Here is a 20,914-nt window from a genome sequence, read left to right on the forward strand (position 1 = left end):
GACCAATCCATCCCGAGTAGAAGTAATTGCGAAAGATAACAGATTAAGCAAGGTTCCATCTGGCTGCAACCTGTGTTCAGGATGCATAGCAAATGTCCTACGGAGATGTGGTAGTATCAAGAGTAGTAGAACGTTGTCTCGCACCTCATCTCCACACACGCATTAACAAACCAACATATGTTTCAGTTCAATATAACATTTTGTGAGAAAAACATTGCCCTACCTGCCAAGCTGATACAATCTGCAGACTTTACTAGGAATAGCACCTAAATGAACAGGCGCCACAATGCTCCGCACCTAAATATCCAGACGCCACAAAGTGCGCGCCTATTTGACCAGCGCCTAACTGTCTGCGCCTAAAAGACGTGGACAACGATGTTGGTTTAATTTCTAAAAAGCCTGTAAGCAGATACTATACAAGTCTCCTACAACTCAGCAGTTGTGAACTCAGCACATTGTTGCGAGCTGAATTGTTGCGCTGATTTGTTGCTGAATTGTTGCGCAACAGCTGAATTGTTGCGAGCTCAATTATCACTTGCAGTTGAGCAAGTGATAATTGAGCTCGCAACAATTCAGCAAGTGGCTGAAATAGGTAAATGATGAACCTAAGCAAGCAAAAGGGACCAAGACGATATTTGGTTTGGTTGGCATGAAACAAGTCAGCAAATTCAGTTTAGAAAGCTATGACCAAGAAAGTCCGATGCTAGATGAAAATTTAATTAGCTGTTTTGGGCAGTAACTGAAATGTACTTGCTGAGTTGTCGCATGCCCAGTGGTTCGACTACCAACTATAAATACAGAAAATATTATACGTCCTTCACTCCTTGGCACTCCTCCTTCAAACTGTTTTTTGATTTTAATACTATCTCTCTGACCAGTTCCAATATGGCAAACTAGAATAACGATGTCAATACATTTATATTTTGATTCTAGGTCTAGTCTAGACAAAACAAATTAAAATATACAATAACTTGTCATGTACTTACACTTGCCCTGTATCTTCGGTATTTGGCAAAGAAGGCCAGTCTTTCTTTTGGTATTGTAATATTAACTTTTGCAGTGCTTGCCCATAGTCTTTTTCAATTTGTGATCTTTGCTTCCCAAAATTTCTGCAAACAAAACAATGCTGAACAAAATTTCCATTTTCCATACAATCTGAGATATCAATGTCACAACCAGATTTAATATTACTGTACTTTACATATGGGCACTTGGGCAGTGATGTAAAAAGAACAAAATGTTGCAAGTTCAAAGTAAGGCGGGCAACCACAATAGATCCTTTAACTGGTTTCAGTGAAAAGATCTTAAAACTTGGTCGCAAAAGTTGTAAATATTTATTGTTGTGACTATATCTGTCTATACAATTTAACGTCTCTTGTTTTCCATGTTGGCTGTTGCGGGGATTGTCAAGATCATTAAATATTCAAGCAAGGAGTCTATCAAGTTTCTGTTGTTTGTTTGACAACCATAACATAGGTTACCACAAGGTGTTCATAAACTGTACTGAGGCTTCTTTACAACAATGGTATAAGATGGGTCTGCTATTCGGTGAGTCCGATTCGGTGAGTCTGATTCGGTGAGTTCCTAACCTCTAACCCTAGCCCCAAACCCCTAACCCTAAAACGGCAATGATAATTAGGCTACAGTACCCAATAATTAAAAAAAAAATTGAAAAAATCCCCCGTTAAGGGATCGGACTCACCGAATCGGACTCACCGAAACGGGCCATTCCGGTATAAGATATGCTGCTAATTATTGTGATTTATGAACCAGGAGATGACTGCAAGTGTAATAGATTTTTTTGACACTTGACAAACCTGATGTCATCCAACAGATCACACTCTTGCTGATGTTTGTTTTGAAGCTTCAAAAGCTGTTCAAGTTGAGTTGTTTTCAATACTTGTGTCAACTTTGTCTGCAAACAATACAATTATATATATAGTTTTACACTAAGACTATGCTTGGCATGTATTGGCATAGACCTTTTCTCTATGTATAACTTGTATATATATATAATTATATAGTTTTTGTTGTGATGGTCAGAAAGCAAAATAAATCGAACTGATATCCTCTTTCTACAATATTATTGATTTTTAAGTGAATTAAATCAACTCTCATGTTCCAGAATAATAATAATACATTTTTACTAATGGAAAACTTTTTGTATTTCTTGGGAATAACTCGACTGCAGTATAAGCATCAGTCAAATAAAGCACATAAAATGGCTGTTTGACAATTGCAAGAATAAAACATTTAAAGCCAGTGGTGCTAATTTTGCTGCAATGCATAACATATAATTTATTCAATTCATAGTTTAACAATAACTTACTAATTAGATTTATCATACTAATATGCATGGACACTTGGACAGCTAGATAGTAATAATACATTTTTATAGGCTAGCTTACAAAAAACTCACTGATTAGATTCATCACACTAATATTCATGAACAGCTAGACGGTAATAATACAATATTTTGATACGCTACCGTACAAAAAATAATACTTCACTTATATATTAGAGATGATTAACACAATAACACTGATTAAATATTATATATATATACCTTTCTTGGAGGTGGTTCACGCATTGCTAAATAAGAAAATACTCAACATGTATCGGAATATATGAATTCAGAAATAACTAGATCTTTACTTGAATTCAGAAATAAATATTTAAAATTTAGAAAAATATTGTGATACAAAATAGACACCTAAAACGACAGGTCTGTATCAAGAGATGTGATTTTTCTATGTGAGTACATGCTACCTACTGTTGATAGTATGCTGCACAATGCCAACGAGTAGACTAAGGTTTTTGAGTACTGTACAAATAGAAATATTTAAGGTGTAGATTTCATAATGCAAGCAACCTGGTTGTTAATAATATATTAAACATTTTACACAGTTTGACTGTCACCATTGATAGGGCAATTAAGTTTTTCTTAACAAAACTAATGTGAAAAAATAGAAGCTTTGACTTTCAATGATTAGCCTACAGCAGACAAAACACTCAATAATTAATTTAAGGGGATCATGTTTGACATAACTTGCAAGGCAACCTAGAGTAAGATGGTATGGACATGTGTTAAGGTTTGACAAACTGTACGCCTACTAGCCTATTTGAATAACAATTGATACCGTTTCAAAGTGGGAGAAATTGCGTTTCTCAGTTGGATAGTTATTATTTCCTATAAGATTTAGTCTTTGTAACAAAAGTTTAATAGCAACCTTATCTGCTGGAATGAGACTTCCAGCAGACAGCTTGCTTCAGTTGAACTCTGAGTACCAAGAAAGCTTTTATTGGGCCATCAAATAAACCAAAGTTTAAAACAAACGTAATCTGTTTGCGGCAATAAACATTAAAAATTATTAGCCTAAGTTGGTAAACACTTGACTGCCTAAGTGTTGGCACACAAGACTGCAACAGTAAATTTAAGTTAACTTCATAAACTTCTGCTGACAGTATCTTTTGCTGAAGCCAATGAATTCTCAGGCTTTGTTGTTTGAGAACAGAGTTAAGGGAATGTGAGGATTTGTAAAGTCATAAAAACCACAATCAAACAAAAAAGGAATATGCCATACTCATTACTCAAGCATGTTAAAGCATTGTGTATGTATTTTTCGTGTACATATGATCGTATTTTTTTCATTTTCTGCTCCCACTAATATGTCTTCTAAAAGTTTATATATGTTATCAGATGTTATTATTGATGGTTAGAGTTATTAGTTATGAAACTTGCTGTTAACCTAATTAACAGCAAATGCGTTATGTATATCAGAATGATGAAAAAGCACCTCCTCGGTGCTTACAACATCAAATATTTATTATTATATTATTATTATGTTACAACAAAGTTGTATATAAATGAATTTTTTTTTTCTTCCTCTAAGAACTAGACACAAAACTGCAGCACTATATTATAAACAGTAACATAACCACTTTAAGTTTACAGGGGGGAAAGGCTTTTGCTAGAAAGGGCAACATTTTTAGTATCGTCATAAACGAAGGCGATATACAGTCGCGCTCAAAAGTTTAAGACCATCTGTCAAACTTTTGGATTCATACAATAATCTATGGAAATCATTTTCAATGTTATGTCATATTGGGTTTTATGCCATTATTGCAGTGTTATGTAACAGAGCCTTCTGTTTAAGCCATTCTGAATGAGCTATTTCTTTCAGAAATAAAAAATTTAAACTCTTTTTCAAGATTTTTTGCTAAAAAAATGGGCAAAAAAAGGAGCTTTTCAGCTGTGGAGAGGTCAAAAATTGTTATGTTAAAGGAAGAAGGGTACTCAGAAAGAAAAATATCCGAAAGACTAAAGTTCAGCAAGACAGCAGTCCATCACGCAATAGTTAAATTTAAAAAATTTGGAAGTTCAGTGGACTTGAAAAAGGGTGGTAGACCCAGGGTTACCAGTCCAAGAGATGACCATGTGATGAGGAGGATGGTAGTGCGCTCACCCACGTGTTCCAGTAAAAAAATTAGATCGTCTTTGTTGTGTAAAGGTACAAATATAAGTACATCTACCATAAAACGCCGTCTTAGCAATGAATTTGGCCTCAAAGCACGTGGGTGAGTGCACTACCATCCTCCTCATCACATGGTCATCTCTTGGACTGGTAACCCTGGGTCTACCACTCTTTTTCAAGTCCACTAAACTTCCAAATTTTTTAAATTTAACTATTGCCTGATGGACTGCTGTCTTGCTGAACTTTAGTCTTTCGGATATTTTTCTTTCTGAGTACCCTTCTTCCTTTAATATAACAATTTTTGACCTCTCCACAGCTGAAAAGCTCCTTTTTTTGCCCATTTTTTTAGCAAAAAATCTTGAAAAAGAGTTTAAATTTTTTATTTCTGAAAGAAATAGCTCATTCAGAATGGCTTAAACAGAAGGCTCTGTTACATAACACTGCAATAATGGCATAAAACCCAATATGACATAACATTGAAAATGATTTCCATAGATTATTGTAAGAATCCAAAATTTTGACAGGTGGTCTTAAACTTTTGAGCGCGACTGTAAGTTAATTTAATATTGAGGTTAACATTAAGCTTTAATTGATGATGGAAGCTTCACTTTAGAAGGCCTTTTTGACTCATAATGTGTAGGGTAGCCAGCAAAAAATCCTAGTTAGGGCAAATGAGTAGCCATGATGGTCTGTCCTCGTGAAGTTTTTCAAAAAAATGTCTTAAAATTCCGCATTCTAAAGGTAATTTCAAAATGTCAAGCAACAAAATTGTATATCACTGCCTCTGACTAACTGTTAGCAACAAAAGTGTTACATGACTAAATGATGAATAAATTTGATAAAAGAAATACCTACCGGTATATCTTTTTTAACAAAATTTTCTACAGCTTTTAAATGGCTTACAAGTTTGTTGGTCGAAAATAATATTTAAGGGGAGCAATGCCAATTACCCCATATCTGGTTATACTATACTGATATATATCTGATTCAAGATAACACATCATCAATTGTGACATATATGCTACAATAAGCTACTGTTTTCAGCTGGATCAAAGAAAACGAATGTGTTCAACTGAATCTGGGTAAATTAGGCGAGTCACGGCGTGGGCAAGTTAATGTAAGATGCTGCACTATGAGATTACAGAAATCCAATCAAAAACTGTTTACCTTGATTAACGTTTTATTAGCTGCATATTTACAGTGAGGGCAAGAAGTTTTGGGGCAATTGCCCCTCCCCCCTTGGTTGTGCCACTGACTATAAACCTAGCCTACTTGTTTTGCTTTCACTAATCTGGGTTGAGAATCTATGTCAAGCAAGCAGTAATATTTTAGAGTTAGGATTACATTTTAATATACTTCATTAAAAACTTTATGACAAATTTAGAAACATGACAAGATTTTGCAAACATGACCGATCTTTTCGTGCGTTTGTCAGCCCTATTATGAGTGTTTTGGAAAAAAATCATGAGCCAAACCAATGACCACAAGGATGTCATTAAAGCTGTTTTCATGCACTTTATGAAAAATGTCAACTTCACGATATACTACCGTATGCCACATCAGTGACGATCGGTGAGGGAAAGCAAGGAAAGCAGTGCTTACCTGAGAGAAAACTATGCAAAGTAGGTTATAATGATTGAATTCTAGGTTTAACTTCTTATTATTTTTATCATGTCTATTTTAACTTGAAAATTACTGTATTCGTGACTAGAATTACTCGTAACGCTTGTGAGTAGTCTAAATCCTCACCAAACCGCATGTCTTGCCTATAAATGCCAATTAACGCAAACGCTTCTGTCAGAAACAATCACTGAGGCTCTAGGTAAGCAACTATCAAACTTGCTTACCCAGATTCAAAAATGTCAAAAAACGCCTTCGTTTTATCCAATCATCACTCGTTTTGCAAAACGTCACCAGCTGCTTAGCCAATCAGATGTGTTATGGTGAGACCAGGTGAGTCTTGCTTTCCCAGTGACGTCAATGCATACATTCGCTAGAGCGGCTAGACTAACTCGTCAGAATGGTGCTCGTCACGGTACACAGCACAAGCATCATAATGCCGAAATAATTGTTGCTGTTTTTTGATGTCTCCTCTCCATGTACTGTACTTTAGCCTACTAACTTTCATAGTCATGCCTTTGCCCTTTTTACAGCGTTGATATAACGTTACTTCGCCAATGAACGTTCAGGTGCGGCTGCAATATTTAGTTTGTTAAGCTTCTATACTCAGGAGGCAAACTTATCCAGCTTTTTGTACAAATTGCTTGCGGTTGTAATGTTTAGACCTAAGTGTTAGTTTTTGTAGTGTAGGCCTAACTGAATATCTGAGAATGAATGAACATTCATGACGAATTAAATATTTAGACAACTATTATTCCATGTTTAACACTGGATTTTGGTCCTGCAATGCTAAAATTAAGATTGTTCATGACTTCTAAACATTAAATGGATGTATGATCACGACATAGGCGAAGCACAATTTGACAGATTTTTATGTTTGATTTGTTTTGAAAATGCTCTCAGAGCGCACCAAATTGGAAGTGTTTTTCAAAAATTTCTGGGGGAGGCCCCCCAGACCCCCCGCTGGAGGTGTTGCCTTCGGCAACACGCCTTCGGGCTTCGCCCGACGGTTACGCCCTTCGTGCCTAGGCCTAGCCTACTACCTTGCTGCAGCATATTTACAAGTTGCTTTCCCAACGGTTTAAGCCACCGAACGTCACTGCCACATATAAAGAGAAAGTAAACCTATTCCACCTAGACTACGATTCCACTAACAGCACGCCAGCAACCTGCTGCGCTGTAAGGCTGTAACGACAACTTCATAGTTTTACAATGACAACAAACCACAGCTTCTCACGCTTTTAAAGCGATTATTTTTTCTCTGCTCATGAGCAATCGCTTAGTTTCTTTTATTATTACGCCCCCATTCACAAATGGATTGGGCGCTCAACTCGGTAGGCACTTTTACGTATTACACTGCCTGAAGAGGCAACCGCAACCATGCGTATCGTATATGACATTACTAGTACGCAAAAAGGTCCGAAGTCATTTTGCGGTAGCTGTATGTTTGTCATATATTGTTTTTTCGTTGTGATGGTCAGAAATAAAAACAAACTGAACTGAACTGGTGTTTTAGTCACAACTTTTCTCATAAACTCCATTGTTTGCAGTCACTACGATTCTTCTTGCACTCAGTTCAGTTGAAGAAAAAATAGCATTAGCAGAGGGTGGGAATCGAACCCATGCAATCGAATTTACTACTCCTCTGTCCTAACCATTAGGCAACGTTGGTTGTGGCGATGCATTCAGTTAAATTTCTTTGTATCAAAATCTTTCGATAAAGACGACCAGTTAATCACGTGTTGAGTCATGTCACGCATGATAGCGCTACCAACATCAGCGATGTCGTATGTCACGCATGGTTGCGGTTACCTTTTCGGGCAGTGTAATACGTAAAAGTGCCTACCGCTCAACTCAAGCGTTTAGTGCAAAAAATAGCTAGATCGCTGTTCATCAGTTCAGTTTGCTTTTGTTTCTGACTTCCACAACGAAAAACAATGTACAGTTAGATTGTACTGTACCACCGAAACCAGTCGGTAGTGGCCGAGTGGTTAGCGCGTTTGGCTCGCAGTCGAGAGCCTGCATGTTCGACTCCAGCCACCCGCACTTGCTGTTGTTTCTCTGGGCAAGAAACTTTACGATAATTGCCTCTACCCAGTGATCGATTTCGAGTAATGGGTAGTACCAAATTTAAGTCAAAAGTAGAGTAGACAACCGGAAACAGACATTGCAGTCGGCTGCAGCGTGGGTCAGGTGTACGTCGGAAGGCGTACACCGATGCATAGCGCTCAAGTCCGCTTTCCCGCAATGCAGGATAAAGATAATAATAAAAAAATAAAAAAATTAACAAACGGAAGAGCAGAAAAAAGAGCAATTTTGGTAACATTGACTTGTAGTTGGTCGATTGCCTACTACTCGAGTCGTTTGATTTAGGCTACACTATTTATCGCGTTTCATCTCTGAACATCGCAGTAAAAAAATGCATGCCAAAACAGCAACTGACACTCTGACAGAGAAACAAAAACAAGGGGACTAAAAAAAGTAGAAACGACAAAACGCAAACGTTTGAAAAAATGTTCCCGTTCAGTTGTTTTTTTTCTTACAAAAATGTTCCAGACGCAAAGGTGGCAGATCTTAGATTTTATTTGGATTCTGATCTAATCCGGTTTTTGCTTTTTGAGATCCGGATCTGACTATTTTTCAATGCTTCAGATTAGGATCGAAAAAAGACCGAATTAGTTTTCCTCTAAAAATTCATCAAAAAACGTTTTACTGCATGACAGTTAACACAGAATATGGCATCGCTGTGAAATAGCAAAGTGCAAATATTTTGAAAACTTCATGGGCTCAAGGAAAAAACGAGCGTAGATTTGGAATCATCGCAGAAAATTCATCAACAAAAGTTTTCTTGTTTGTAGCCTATCTCTGATTTAAAAAAATAGTTTGAATTTGTTGACCAGTGTAGGCTAATAGGCTACTTAGCGTACCGTTGTTGAACAGCTACAGCTGTTGAACAACAATAAGTTGAACAATCTGGCCCAGGGATTTCTGAAGATTTCTTCAGAGATCTCTGATCTGGCCAAGCATTTTTCACCGATCGAAAGGGTCTATAACTTACAAAACCTTCTTTAATTGTCTCAAAAGTCAAAATGATATGGTTCTTTTGAGGTAAAAATGGAAATCCGCTGTTTGTAAGAAACGGAAGAAAATTTTGGCTGTAGTCCTACCATGGTCCTACTTATCCTAATAGATCTAAACGAAATTTTTGAACAAATCTTTAAATTGAATAATGATAATTTATGTTGCAACAGCCTATTTCTGACAAAACTGACATCGAAAAGTTTCTACCATGTAACCTCTGATGTAACAGTGGGAGTTTTATTTCAATAAAAGCTTTTCGGCTAAAATAAAATTTATTTGGAGGCTCTAAAACGTTATAGCCTAGGTCTATCATCTGATACGAGAAGAAGATCTGATACCCAACGATGTTTACTTTTGTAAACGCATTTATAGCTGCCTAACATATCCTACTTGCTTCAGTTTGACTGTAGGCTATTAGCCTAAAATAATTGTGATGGCGAAGTTATTTTTTCAATCATTTTTTTAAATTTACGATTTTTCCAAATTTATTTTGTTTAACTTAATTTCGTCTCTAACAAACGTTATCCCAATATTGGCGTGTTATGGAAAAAAAACAAGATCAAAGGATCTAGTTTTTAACAGTCCTCTTTTCACAAAGTTCATTGACAGCAGTGATGTACGCGCATACAAAAAATATTGACGCCGTCAGCGTAAACGCAAACGTTCGAAAAAACATACGCCGTATGCGTCAACGCAACTTGTAAAAAAAAGTTGGCGGCGTCAACGTCAGCGCATACTCTAGCGTAAACTAATTTTGTTTGCTAGGTGCCAAACATTCACACGGTACAAACCACTCGAAACAAACAAGTTTTATTTCGAATTTCCACGAAGAAACACAAGCATCTGAAAGTGTTCATCTGACATTTTGCTGTGTTGTAGTTCCAATATGTCTTTTCCCATTGAAAACATTCTTTCAGCTGCAGTGCTGGAAGGTATTGGCGTGTTGTAGAGAAAAAAAAAATACATTAAAAAGTATGCGTTGACGCTATGCGCTAAAAAACGCGAAAACTTTACGGCGTAGCCTCAAGCGCAAACCATCCAAAAAAATGTGGCCGCAAAGCGTTAGCAAACAATAAGTCTACGCCGCAAGTATACGACGTAAAATTAGCGGCGTATACGTACATCTCTGATTGACGGTAACTTGCAACGAATCCTTTACATTTCTTTCTTCGATTGGATTTGTTGCCAAATGGGGTTTGTGAACTTTGAAACAAAACTTTGATACGTGTGTAAAATAGGCTATTGTCATCTTTAATGATTCTATTGTCATGAGATCACCCATGTCTTAAAGGGGGGGAAGTGAAATTTCAGTCAAGTTCATAAGCCACATTCCGGCGACGCTAGCCTACTGACCGCATATAAGCGACCATGATAAATGTCCACATAAATTTATTTTAACAACTGCTTCAACTGAAATAATTTCAACGTAGGGCCTATGAGCTTCGTGAGGTTTGTTTTTAGTAGTCTATCTCGCTGCGGGTTTCGAATCAGGTTTTCATGATTGGAAGCCAAGTGCTTTTTTAATCATTAATTGTTAATGTGGGTCGCTACTCGCATGTGACAGTGATCCAATTTGATAAACGGGTCTTCTTAACTCTGACACTTGCTGCGACAGCAAAGTAGCCTACTCTAATTAAAAATGAAGAAAATTGAACTAACAGGATGTAGTCGACGAGTGATTTATTACTTCCCATTCGCAACTAAGTATACGAAGGGTTTGCAAGTTTTCTGCCAAACACGTCTATAGTGCAAATTATTATTTCTGGAAATCACCACACCACCACATTGCTTGCATAATATTACATACCCTCAATTAAACTTTCGATTACTTTACTTTGATGACCCCAGAACAATCAACTTGTGTAGGAAAACTGTAATTTTTTTTTGCTTTCTTTTGGTGAATGTGGCCTAAAAACAGAGGACAATAAGTTATATTAAAATGGGCATTATTTCAAATGATTTGTCAGTCATTTATTTTGAACGTTTTTTGACGAGAAAAAGCAGGTAAAGGTTTTTAGCAGTAGTCTATCTTTTGCATAAAATTTTAAGCAGTGACTTCATTGGCAAGGCAGGCTATTTGTTGCTAGGCATTAATTCCTGACTGGGTTACGGGTTAACCAAGCCCTAGGTAATTTATATTTCACTCGCATCATCAACCAGAAACGACATGAGCCCAATTTAAAAATAGCCTATGGATGCTTTTCACTTTTGTACATTGTTATTCTTGTACAAGTTTTGTGGATTTTGCACATTTGCAGCGTAAATATTCGTAAATCGTAATCATTAGAATAAATTGATAAATTAATCAGCGTCATAACATCCCTAAAATAGATAACATTTTATAAATGAATTTAGTATCGGCCTTCGTTGGTGAAATGGAATGACCAAATAAAGCAACTTTTATTTATCTGAAACGTTGCTGTTGCTTTGACGGAAGCAATTACTTAACACATGCCATTATAGTCAAATATGTGTTAAAAAAAATTTATTCATGCAAGAAGTTCCAAATTTGAAAAACAATACAGTATTTACAAATGATGAATTCAAAAGTCAAAACAATTTGTAGCGAAAATCTAAATTGAAATAGATTTGACCAATTTCACTACGGAGGCCAAATATTTCCACTGTGCAACTGTAGTTTATACAGGGATATCTATAACTACGGGATTGGAAACTCTATAGAACTGTAAACCATCTTATACACCAGTAGGGTCATTTTTCTTTGTGCGCTGCTGTGATAAACAATCACATAAACTGACCTCAAAGGGCAGCAAGTAGTAGGCTAAACGAACAACCAAAAGTGTAACAATCAATTCATCTTGTGGAAACTGTAAGGTCTACGCTTGCTTGGTTTGTTTATTTGTTTGTATTCTATTAGTGCAGTCATGTTGTATTTTGTTCGCTCCTTAAAAAATTTTCCAGAATGACTATTGGTGTAGTTCTGATGACATCGTGAACGGATTGGTTTCGTACTGGATTGGTATGTGAACAAGTTGTAGATACAACAGCATATTTTACTGATTGCTGAACACTCCTCATTTACTTGTGATCCGATTTGCAGTACGCAAATTGCTAAAGAGCAACAGTAGGCGGTTTTTGGACTTGTTACATTCATTCATTTTTCGGATTTGTTGTTTTTTTTCTAACAGCGTAAATGTACTTTTAGTTTTATACATCAATTAAATTTCAATGTGAGTGTACATTTTGTATTATTATTGTAAAATCGAATTTTGTATATCTTTTTGTCGGTGTTTTGTTAATCTTTGTATAGTCATAGTAATGTGATGACCCTACTGATGTATAGCACTGAATAGAGCTTCCAATCCCGTAGTTATAGATATCCCTGAGTTTATAGCCTATTCGTTTTGAAAGACCCTTTTCTATTTTACTAACACTATGTGACGTCTAGTCCATGTGTTAATTTATTTCATTGTGATTTGCGTTGACCACCTGTATTTCTAATAAACTACAGACATGCGAATTAATTACACTCAGTAGCGGATCTAGAAAAATATTTTTTGGTAGCCACCAAAGTTTTAATGAAGCAAAGTTTTGTAATAGACTGGGGTAAAAGAGGATGGGCAATGCGCTATTCAAAATGAAATTTCAATACTTTGTGTTTTGCTTCATGCTGTCACCATGCGGAAATGTTTGAAACTGTTTTCTTTGTTGTCATCTATGGGCAGCAAATTATTATTTTTCTAGACAGAATTTCCGTGCCGGCCACAGGGCCACACCACAAGTGTGCTGTGAAAATCTGGTAATTTGAATGTTGCAGCCGTAGCACAAAGCTACAAAGTGTCAAATTAGTTTGCAGGGATCATTTGCTTTCGTGTTAAGCTGCAGTATGCGAGGCTACGATAAATTGTAGTCGACAACTAACTGTGTAAATCTCTTGATCAACAGACCACCTCCAACTCTGAGGTGCGTTATAAAAGTTTTTGTGTAACTTCTTTCGATAATAGATGACATATCAATAATTCTATCTGACTAAGGACCTTCTGATGATCCCCCTTTTAGGGTGAAACAGGTTGTAGAAGTTTTAGAAAGTAGGCTAATAACTATCCTATATTTGATGACATGGCATGTCAATAATATACGTTCAATGGCGGATCCATGGGAGCGCTTGGTCATGTACTCTCCCAAAAATCGAGAAAAAACGTGCTAATTTTCTTTTTTGATGCGAAATTTTTCCGCTCGCTTTTCTTGTCTTAATCACATTTCATTGACCTAACTAGCGGCGTAAGAGCACGCGTGTTTTCCGCAGTGGCAAGGAAAGGAGTAGAATTATGCGTATGTTTCTTAAAAAGTAATAAAACAACACAATCTTCCAACGCAAACACAATTATTCTGGAAGCATAACACAATAGGCAGCACCTAGACTGGGAAACCGTAAGGTATTTGGCCCTCATAGAGAAAAGCTTTGACACCCCTGGCCTACACCAAAATTTTAAGAGAAGTTTTACTGTAACATTGATTGATTAAATCTTTATCCTCGGACTGGGAAAGCTTCTTGCAGAGCTTAATCCTGGCAGTTTCGCATACTTGTAGAGGCTTTGAATCACTGACGCAGGCCCGGTCGCGAATTTTTTTTTTCCACGAGATTTCTGTCTCATTGATTCTAGTCACTCTAAAAGTAAGATTTTTCGAAAGTGTTTTGATTTATAGGGGGGGGACTTAGACCAAAAGTTCTGCTCTAACCCCCTGAAAATATGGAGAAACATGTAAAAACACCAACCATCTTGCTTTTAACGCTTAAAAATAACGTTTACCCCCTTGATCATAGGGGTTGAAAGTTTTGGAATTTTTTAAAATTTTTACTGTTTGTGGTACGTAAACACTACTTTTTTGATTCAGTCACAATTGTTGTGATTGCTTCACTGAAGTCTTCCATTGTCACATCAGTCTTTGATACAATATTTTCAAGGTATAGTTTCAAGTTTGTTACGTATGTGTGAAGTGGAAGCTTCTTGTGTCCTTTTTTCAGCTTAAAAATATCGCTAGTTTTGGGAATGGATAACGATGTGTCCCTGGCGTAACGTATTTTCCTGTACAATCTGTCTGTCTTGGTTCTTTCTGCTTGAATTGAATTTGCGTAATTGTAGAGTTCCATTGGTGAAGTAAACGGTCCACCTAAGGATTTGAGAGCTGCAAGATCTTTGTGGCGTCTTTGGTCTAGTGCAATATTAGCGGACATTTTGTTTTCTGATATCGTTTTCTGCAAGTTATCTTGAAGTTTTCTCCACTCTAGCTGCAATTCGGGAATAAGGATGGTTTTTTTGGTATAACTTTTGAAAGATCCAGAAGGCATATACTTTCAATTAGATCTTGGGATTTATGTTTTACTTGTCATGAAGAGGTTGCTGGTAGTTCTCTGGCCCCTCTGCGAGATAGTTCATAGTTAATGAAGCCAACACTTCTCTCAGAGTCAATGTTGTGGATAGGCACTTTTTCCAGTTTTTCCTCATCCATGTGGGCTAAGGATATATTTGCCTTTGGGTTATGATCTCCGAATCCAAAAATGTTTCCTTTTTGTCTCTGGAATGCTTCAGCGATAGCTGGAAGAAGAACTTGTAACATGCTTTTAAGTTGTGCTTTGTATGTGGATGTCACTTGTGCAATGCTTGCACATATTTCTGGGCTGTACTTAGTGGCATGAAAACGATCGGATGACACGAATTGAAATACAGGGTTATCAAGATCGAATAGCTTTTCAGGATTTGTGTTGTTCAGATCCTCATAAAGTTGATGGAATGCAGGTGTTAGTTTGGGACAGAGTGAGTGACAAAAAAGGTTCAACCAGATGTAAACCCAGAAGAGCTCCAATACAAAACATAACCTCTAAAAATTTGATGTCAAGGAAAGACCTAACAATGCATGCTAGCTGATTTGAAACATGACAAAATTTACACAAAAAATCAGCTACGTCTTCCATATGATACAATACAATAGCGCAGGACAAAGTCAAACGATTAAATCTTTCATCTTTGAGGCTTACTGATAGATTTTTTCTTGGGGCAATGTGAAGGTCAAAGTCTCTGGCTTTATTCCATGGTTTGTGATCAAAATCATGATTAATTAGCCTTGTTATGCAATTAAGAGCTTGTTCAGTGACACTTCTTGCTGATGAGGTTGCATTAACAAGAAAGTTTGCATAAATTTTGTCTCTTCCAATTGCGTTTTCCAAACTTGCCCAGTGCTTACTTATTTCACGATTGAACATCAAGCTTGGATGAACATTGCAGAAGACATGATCTGGTAGTTTTTTTGTTTGAAACTTTTCAGTCCACTTGAAAATTATGTGAAGTTTGATCAGTCAACACAAGTCAATCTTTTCATATATATCTTTAGCCTCCACATCACTAGCCACAGAGAGGATTCGTAGTGTATTCATTTTCAAGTCTGCCAAATTAGCTCTGCTTTCTGAAACAATGGACAAGGTAGGCAGTGCTCTATATTTTCCATTTATTATTATTCCCAGTAGGCTACAATGAAAGAACCAGCTCCTTGTTTTTTTGATCCGTCATTAGCATATGTAATGGCTGCAGTATTCTCAGAAGACATAATTTCTTGAACAATGGAATCAAGAGCCATTGTTTCGATGCTTTTGCCGGTTTTCCTTGTAATATGTCTGTCCGGCAAAGTGTCCAAATCGAGTTGATCCGTGTCACTACCATGAAACTTCCAAGTTTTTCCAAACATCTTGTTTGCTGTTTCCGTGATAGTTGCCTCTGCTTGGAGCTGAGGCATATGATAAACACTTTTTAGTTTGTCCAAGGTTTCATAAAATTCACTGCGAACATTTCGCAAAGTAAGTCGAACATGCTGGTATTGCTTGCCATAGTGTCATCAACCACATGATTAATAGCTACTTTCCTCCTCTTTGGCTTAGGCTCTTCATCATCAGTTGGAATGTCGTCTGAAGTGACCTCAACAGCACTAGATTGTTCAGAGTCTGAAAGCATCTCATTTAATTCAGTTAAACCTTCATTATATTTTTCCGTGATTCTTTTTTCGGAGCACCTCAATCGTTCAAGAGCATGAAGATCTTGCTTTCGCCTTTCCATTGTTTTACACCACTGTTTGTCAATGTAATCCTCACAATACATTTTTCGTTCTGAGCGTTGATCTTTCAGAAAGTCCCATTCCATACTGGTCATCGTTACTCCATGGAGAGCTTCAAGTTTTTTTCTTTGTACGTTATTTTCACAAAATATATCAAAAACACCACTGGACCTGTCAATGAAGTCATTCACTCGTTTCTGATGCCGATTGTTTTGACGAGATTTTCTTATTCTCAAAAGATACATAAATTCATCATAAATCTTAACAACACGATTTTTAATTGCAATAGTGGAAACTGTATACAAATTGCAGAACAACCAATGTTCTTGCAACATCATTGCTATCATACCAGCAGCATCCAATTTACTTCTCTCATGTGCACCTGCTCTCTTAGGCTGTAACAAGTAGGCCTACAACATATTTTCAAGGACTGCCTTTTCTACAGGAAGGGTTCCTGCTGGAAAGCCAGCTGCTTCAGTGTAAACAACATCACCCAATTTCTTTTTTGCTTTGGACCGAGTTTCAAAAGCAGACATTATTAGGTGAAAGTAGACTGCTAACTGTCCAAAGGGTATAATAGTACACTTTCAGATTTCTGTATCTTCAATATGATATAGGTTTATAGTACATCTGAAAAACAATAAAAATCAATGCTTGCTCTGGGTCTGTTTTTGTTATGGTATACTTGACTGCAATATTACAACACACCATCAAGGTGTTGGCAAAACAAAAGTTGTTTCAAAGAGCAAATTAAAACTTATCCGCAAAATAAATCAAAAAATCCAAATAAGGTTAAGGGGCAGTGGCCCCTGCTCCATCCCTCTCTACACCATAGTAAAACTCTGTAGATTTGAAACTGAACCAAAATAATCATTTCATTGCAACTATTGTACTGATAGTCACCAATGGCTAGGTTGGTTTCGCCACAAGCTATAGCCTAGTCTTCTACAAGATTGTAGGCTAAGAACTGTCAGGTATTAGCCTAATATTGCCTACTACAACTTTGAATTGTATCTAAATCAGTACTCTCTTCTCAATTGGAAAGGCTTTATACTCATTGATCAGGCAATATTCCAATATAAAGTAGCCTAGCTGCCTTGCACTATCACTCATACTAACGTGTACCAACAATCAAAAGGCACACGCTTTTATTACATAGTCTCCAAAGCAGAACACATGTTGCCATTCACAAAAAAAACAAACTATTTTTTAACTTAAATTCAATAAAGTGTGTCACTAAACAATTAAAATATCTTTCTACATACTGGTAAATTATCAAAAACTGCTTAAAACTACAAAAAAACAAGTTTTGCGAGATAAAATGTGTTAAGACTTGATCGTATTGTTTTATATGGCAACACTGCAAGAAAATATCCAAAATCTCAAAGTGGTCATCTTCAAGGGGTATGTTCAAGGGGGTAAACGATCTTCCAGAGGCATAAATTTGGGCTTGTTGGAGTTTTTAGATCTCGGTCCATATTTTTAGCCCATTAGAGAACCTTTTTTCGCCAAAAAGCGTTCTAAGTCCCCCCCCCTATTTTGAAAGATTGGTTGATTCAGATTGTGAAATAACTATTTGCCAATGAAACTCTGCAATGATAATAAAATATAAGCTTTCCCTAACCCTACTTTTTTTGAAAAGCTTTTGTGCACCGCAAAAATTAATTTAAAGAAGAAAACAAAGTTTGACTTCGACGGGCGTCGAACCCTTGTTTTCAGGATCACTAGGCAGAGGTGAAACCACTGAACCAATAGTGCCAACGAGAAAATGTTGCATTCACACGGTTTTAATACAAACTTTTACCAAAATATGTAAATGAGACAGAAATCTCGTGGGAAAAAAAATTGGCGGCCCGGTCACCGAGATTGGCAGAGTGAAGATTCCGATTGTTGAAGTCTTGTTGCCGGGTAACTATTCCATCCATTAGATGCCGCTGAATGGAGAGCAGTCCTTAACGTGCGTTGCTCAAGCGCACACCCAGAGAGTCGAACCAGCGCCGCTTGATCTTGAAGCTTTTTCGTTACAGAATTCACGCGCTAACCAACTGAGCTATCGAGATTGGACTCCAATAGCACAGCCTGGATTGCTAAAATGCTTCTACCAGTGTCGTAGCTTAAGCCAGACTTGCGGTGAATTTCCGTTAGAATGAAAAGTTTTGGTCTTGATAGGATAAGTTCATTCAGTGCCGGTCTTTGGGGTGTGCAAACCGTGCGATCGCACAGGGCCCGCAAATTAGGGGGCCCGCAATTTACTCAGAAAATGCAGTAATTTTGTCATTTCCAATGGAAAAATTCAACAAGTGAATTCAACAAAGGAATTTAGCAACAAAAAAAACATGGAGACTCAACGGGTGCAACCTATTTCGTCCCCTGAACATTTCGTACCCTGAAAACATCAAGAAATAAACAACAGATCCGAAGTCATTGATCGGAGTTGCTGCAAACATTTCAAAATTTCTCTCGATCTTTTCAAGGGACGAAATAGGTCGAAATTTGATTTTGTTACTCTGATTTGAGGGTACGAATTTTTCAGGGGACGAAATAGGTTGCATCCAGACTCAACATAGAGACATAGCTTTATTTCCGAAAAATACCTAAAAGCATGATCTTATCCTTTTGCTATGCCACCGGACAGCACCATTTTACAGTAATATTCATACCCAAATTTTTGTTGAACATGCTCTCAGAATGCCCCAAATTCAAAGTAATTTTTCAAAATTTTGTGGGGGAGGTCCCCCAGACCCCGGCCGCTGGGTGTCGCCTTCGCCGATTACGCTGGCAGGCTTCGCCCGCCGACCGTCAAACCCCCCTCCTCTTTCAAAATACCTAGCTATACGCTGTACTGAATTGGATCATTTACATTGGGGCCCGCAAAAGCATATTCCGCACAGGGCCCGAAATACCCTAAGACCGGCACCAGTTCATTGAACACAGTTTGTACGAATATTATGCCACCTACATTTTACGCAAAACATATAAACTTTCACAAAACGTGGTTCAAGTTTTTAATTTGGCTTGCCTCACTACACCAGCTGATATCCCTAACTTTAGCATCTTTTCAATAGATACTGCCAGTCTTACCATACGGTATTGTAATTAAAATTTAACTGACCTTGTCTGGTGCCGCTTTGCTTGGTAGAGTCCATGTTCGTTCGTCGAAGCTAACACTCCACATGCTTTTCGAGCGACCCAAATTTGAACCGGATGAAGACAAAGTCGATTTTTTCATAGCTACTTCTTCTTGTGAAACATATGCAAGCTATATTCCAAGTTTTCTTTACCAATCTTGTTATTCAATAGAGACCGATATCTTGTTGATCTGTTGTTTCGACTTCTTCTACGATTTGCTTTCCTAATAAAGGCATTTTAAACTACCATACATTTAAAAATGCTTTCACCAGCAGTTACATTTCTGGTATTGGAACCATTGATTTATTTTACTTTATTGCCTATTTGTAACCAAACAGATTAATTCAGCAAATTGAATTGCAACATGCATGGTTGACTATTGCCATTTAATAAAAAAAGATTTTGAATCAAATCAACACAGACACTATATATAGCCTACTGCAGGGCTACTCAACTGGCGGACCGCGGTCCAAGTCCGGACCTTCCGGGTGTTGATGGTGGACCTTGAGCTTTTGCAAGAATAACCTCACTGTTACGTTTCAAGGCTTCTTTAAACTGATTTCTACCGGAAGGAAGCAATTTTTACTGTGATTGTCTTAGTTGCTTGGGGGCTTCGACCCCCGGACTCCCAAACACTTTCTCAAAAATCCAAGTCGAGTTATCCTTTACCAGTTTACCTAAAAAGCGGTTTGGTAGCCTACAGATAATTTAACTTTTGTGGTTGCGTGTGAAATAACTTATTCACCGGACCGCTAAAAATATTCCATTGGTCAAACCGGACCTTTGTTAACATCAGTTGAGTAACCCTGGACTCCTATATACATCTAGGCTACAAGCTTTGATAAATGTTCACGGTATTTTGGTTTTAAAAAATGTTGAAAATGTCGTGATCTATCGAAGGCACAGAGCCAATGAGAAAATAGTCTAGTTTGTTTCTAAATCTAAGCTATATTCCGCTGCAAGGGTTATTGGATTGAACAATATAGTAATTAAGACATTCATTTTTGACTCCTCGCAAATGTAAAAATTTTGTCAAAATCGTTTTTTCTACGTTAGAAAAAAATTTGTGAAAGGTGTTTAGAGCGTCCTGCTCTGTCACGGTTTCGCAGAGATTGTTGAGTCAGTGAAACTTTTGAATATTTTGATTAGCCTAACTTGTTTTTGTTTTTTTTATTCCGTTTAGAATTCAATTTTTCTTGAAGAATTTTGCATTACTTTCCTCTTATCATTAACACATTGTGTGTCACCAGGTAAGAGCGTAGTCATGGGGCGCAAAAGGGACAATTGCTCCCCACTCAAAAAAATTGTAGCCTACAATAGGCAATATGTAACCCACTAACATACTTGTACGTAATTGAAAAGCTGTAGAAAAGTTAATCAAAAGAAGATGTAGTTCTTTGATCAAACTTATGAGGCGTTCTTTAGAGTCTAAAAATTTTGTCTAAAGTTTAAACAAAACTTTCACTGCTAACGGCTTTTTTAATAAGCCGTCTGTTGATTATGACGTCACATTACCAAGCTACATTAGTGATTTACGACATATT

At 37.1% G+C, this 20,914-nt stretch overlaps 1 protein-coding gene across 2 annotated transcripts in view; it reads right to left on the minus strand.

Moving 5' to 3' along the window:
• LOC145779840 (F-BAR and double SH3 domains protein 2-like) overlaps positions 1-19,665 on the minus strand; it is a 32,136-nt gene extending 12,471 nt beyond the window's left edge. The window contains exons 1-3 of one of the 2 annotated variants that reach the window (XM_082591496.1): positions 19,354-19,665; positions 1,818-1,915; positions 987-1,109 (exon numbers count right to left, since the gene is read on the minus strand). In XM_082591496.1, coding sequence (XP_082447622.1) covers positions 987-1,109; positions 1,818-1,915; positions 19,354-19,470 — 338 coding nt within the window. In that variant the 5' untranslated portion in view covers positions 19,471-19,665. Of the gene's footprint in view, positions 1-986; positions 1,110-1,817; positions 1,916-2,566; positions 2,674-19,353 lie in introns of those variants that run through there. The other variant, XM_082591497.1, reaches the window with a different exon arrangement.
• Between the last annotated feature and the right edge of the window lie 1,249 nt (positions 19,666-20,914).

The sequence above is a fragment of the Aplidium turbinatum genome, chromosome 11 (assembly GCF_918807975.1).
Source record: "Aplidium turbinatum chromosome 11, kaAplTurb1.1, whole genome shotgun sequence".
Lineage (NCBI taxonomy): Eukaryota > Metazoa > Chordata > Ascidiacea > Aplousobranchia > Polyclinidae > Aplidium > Aplidium turbinatum.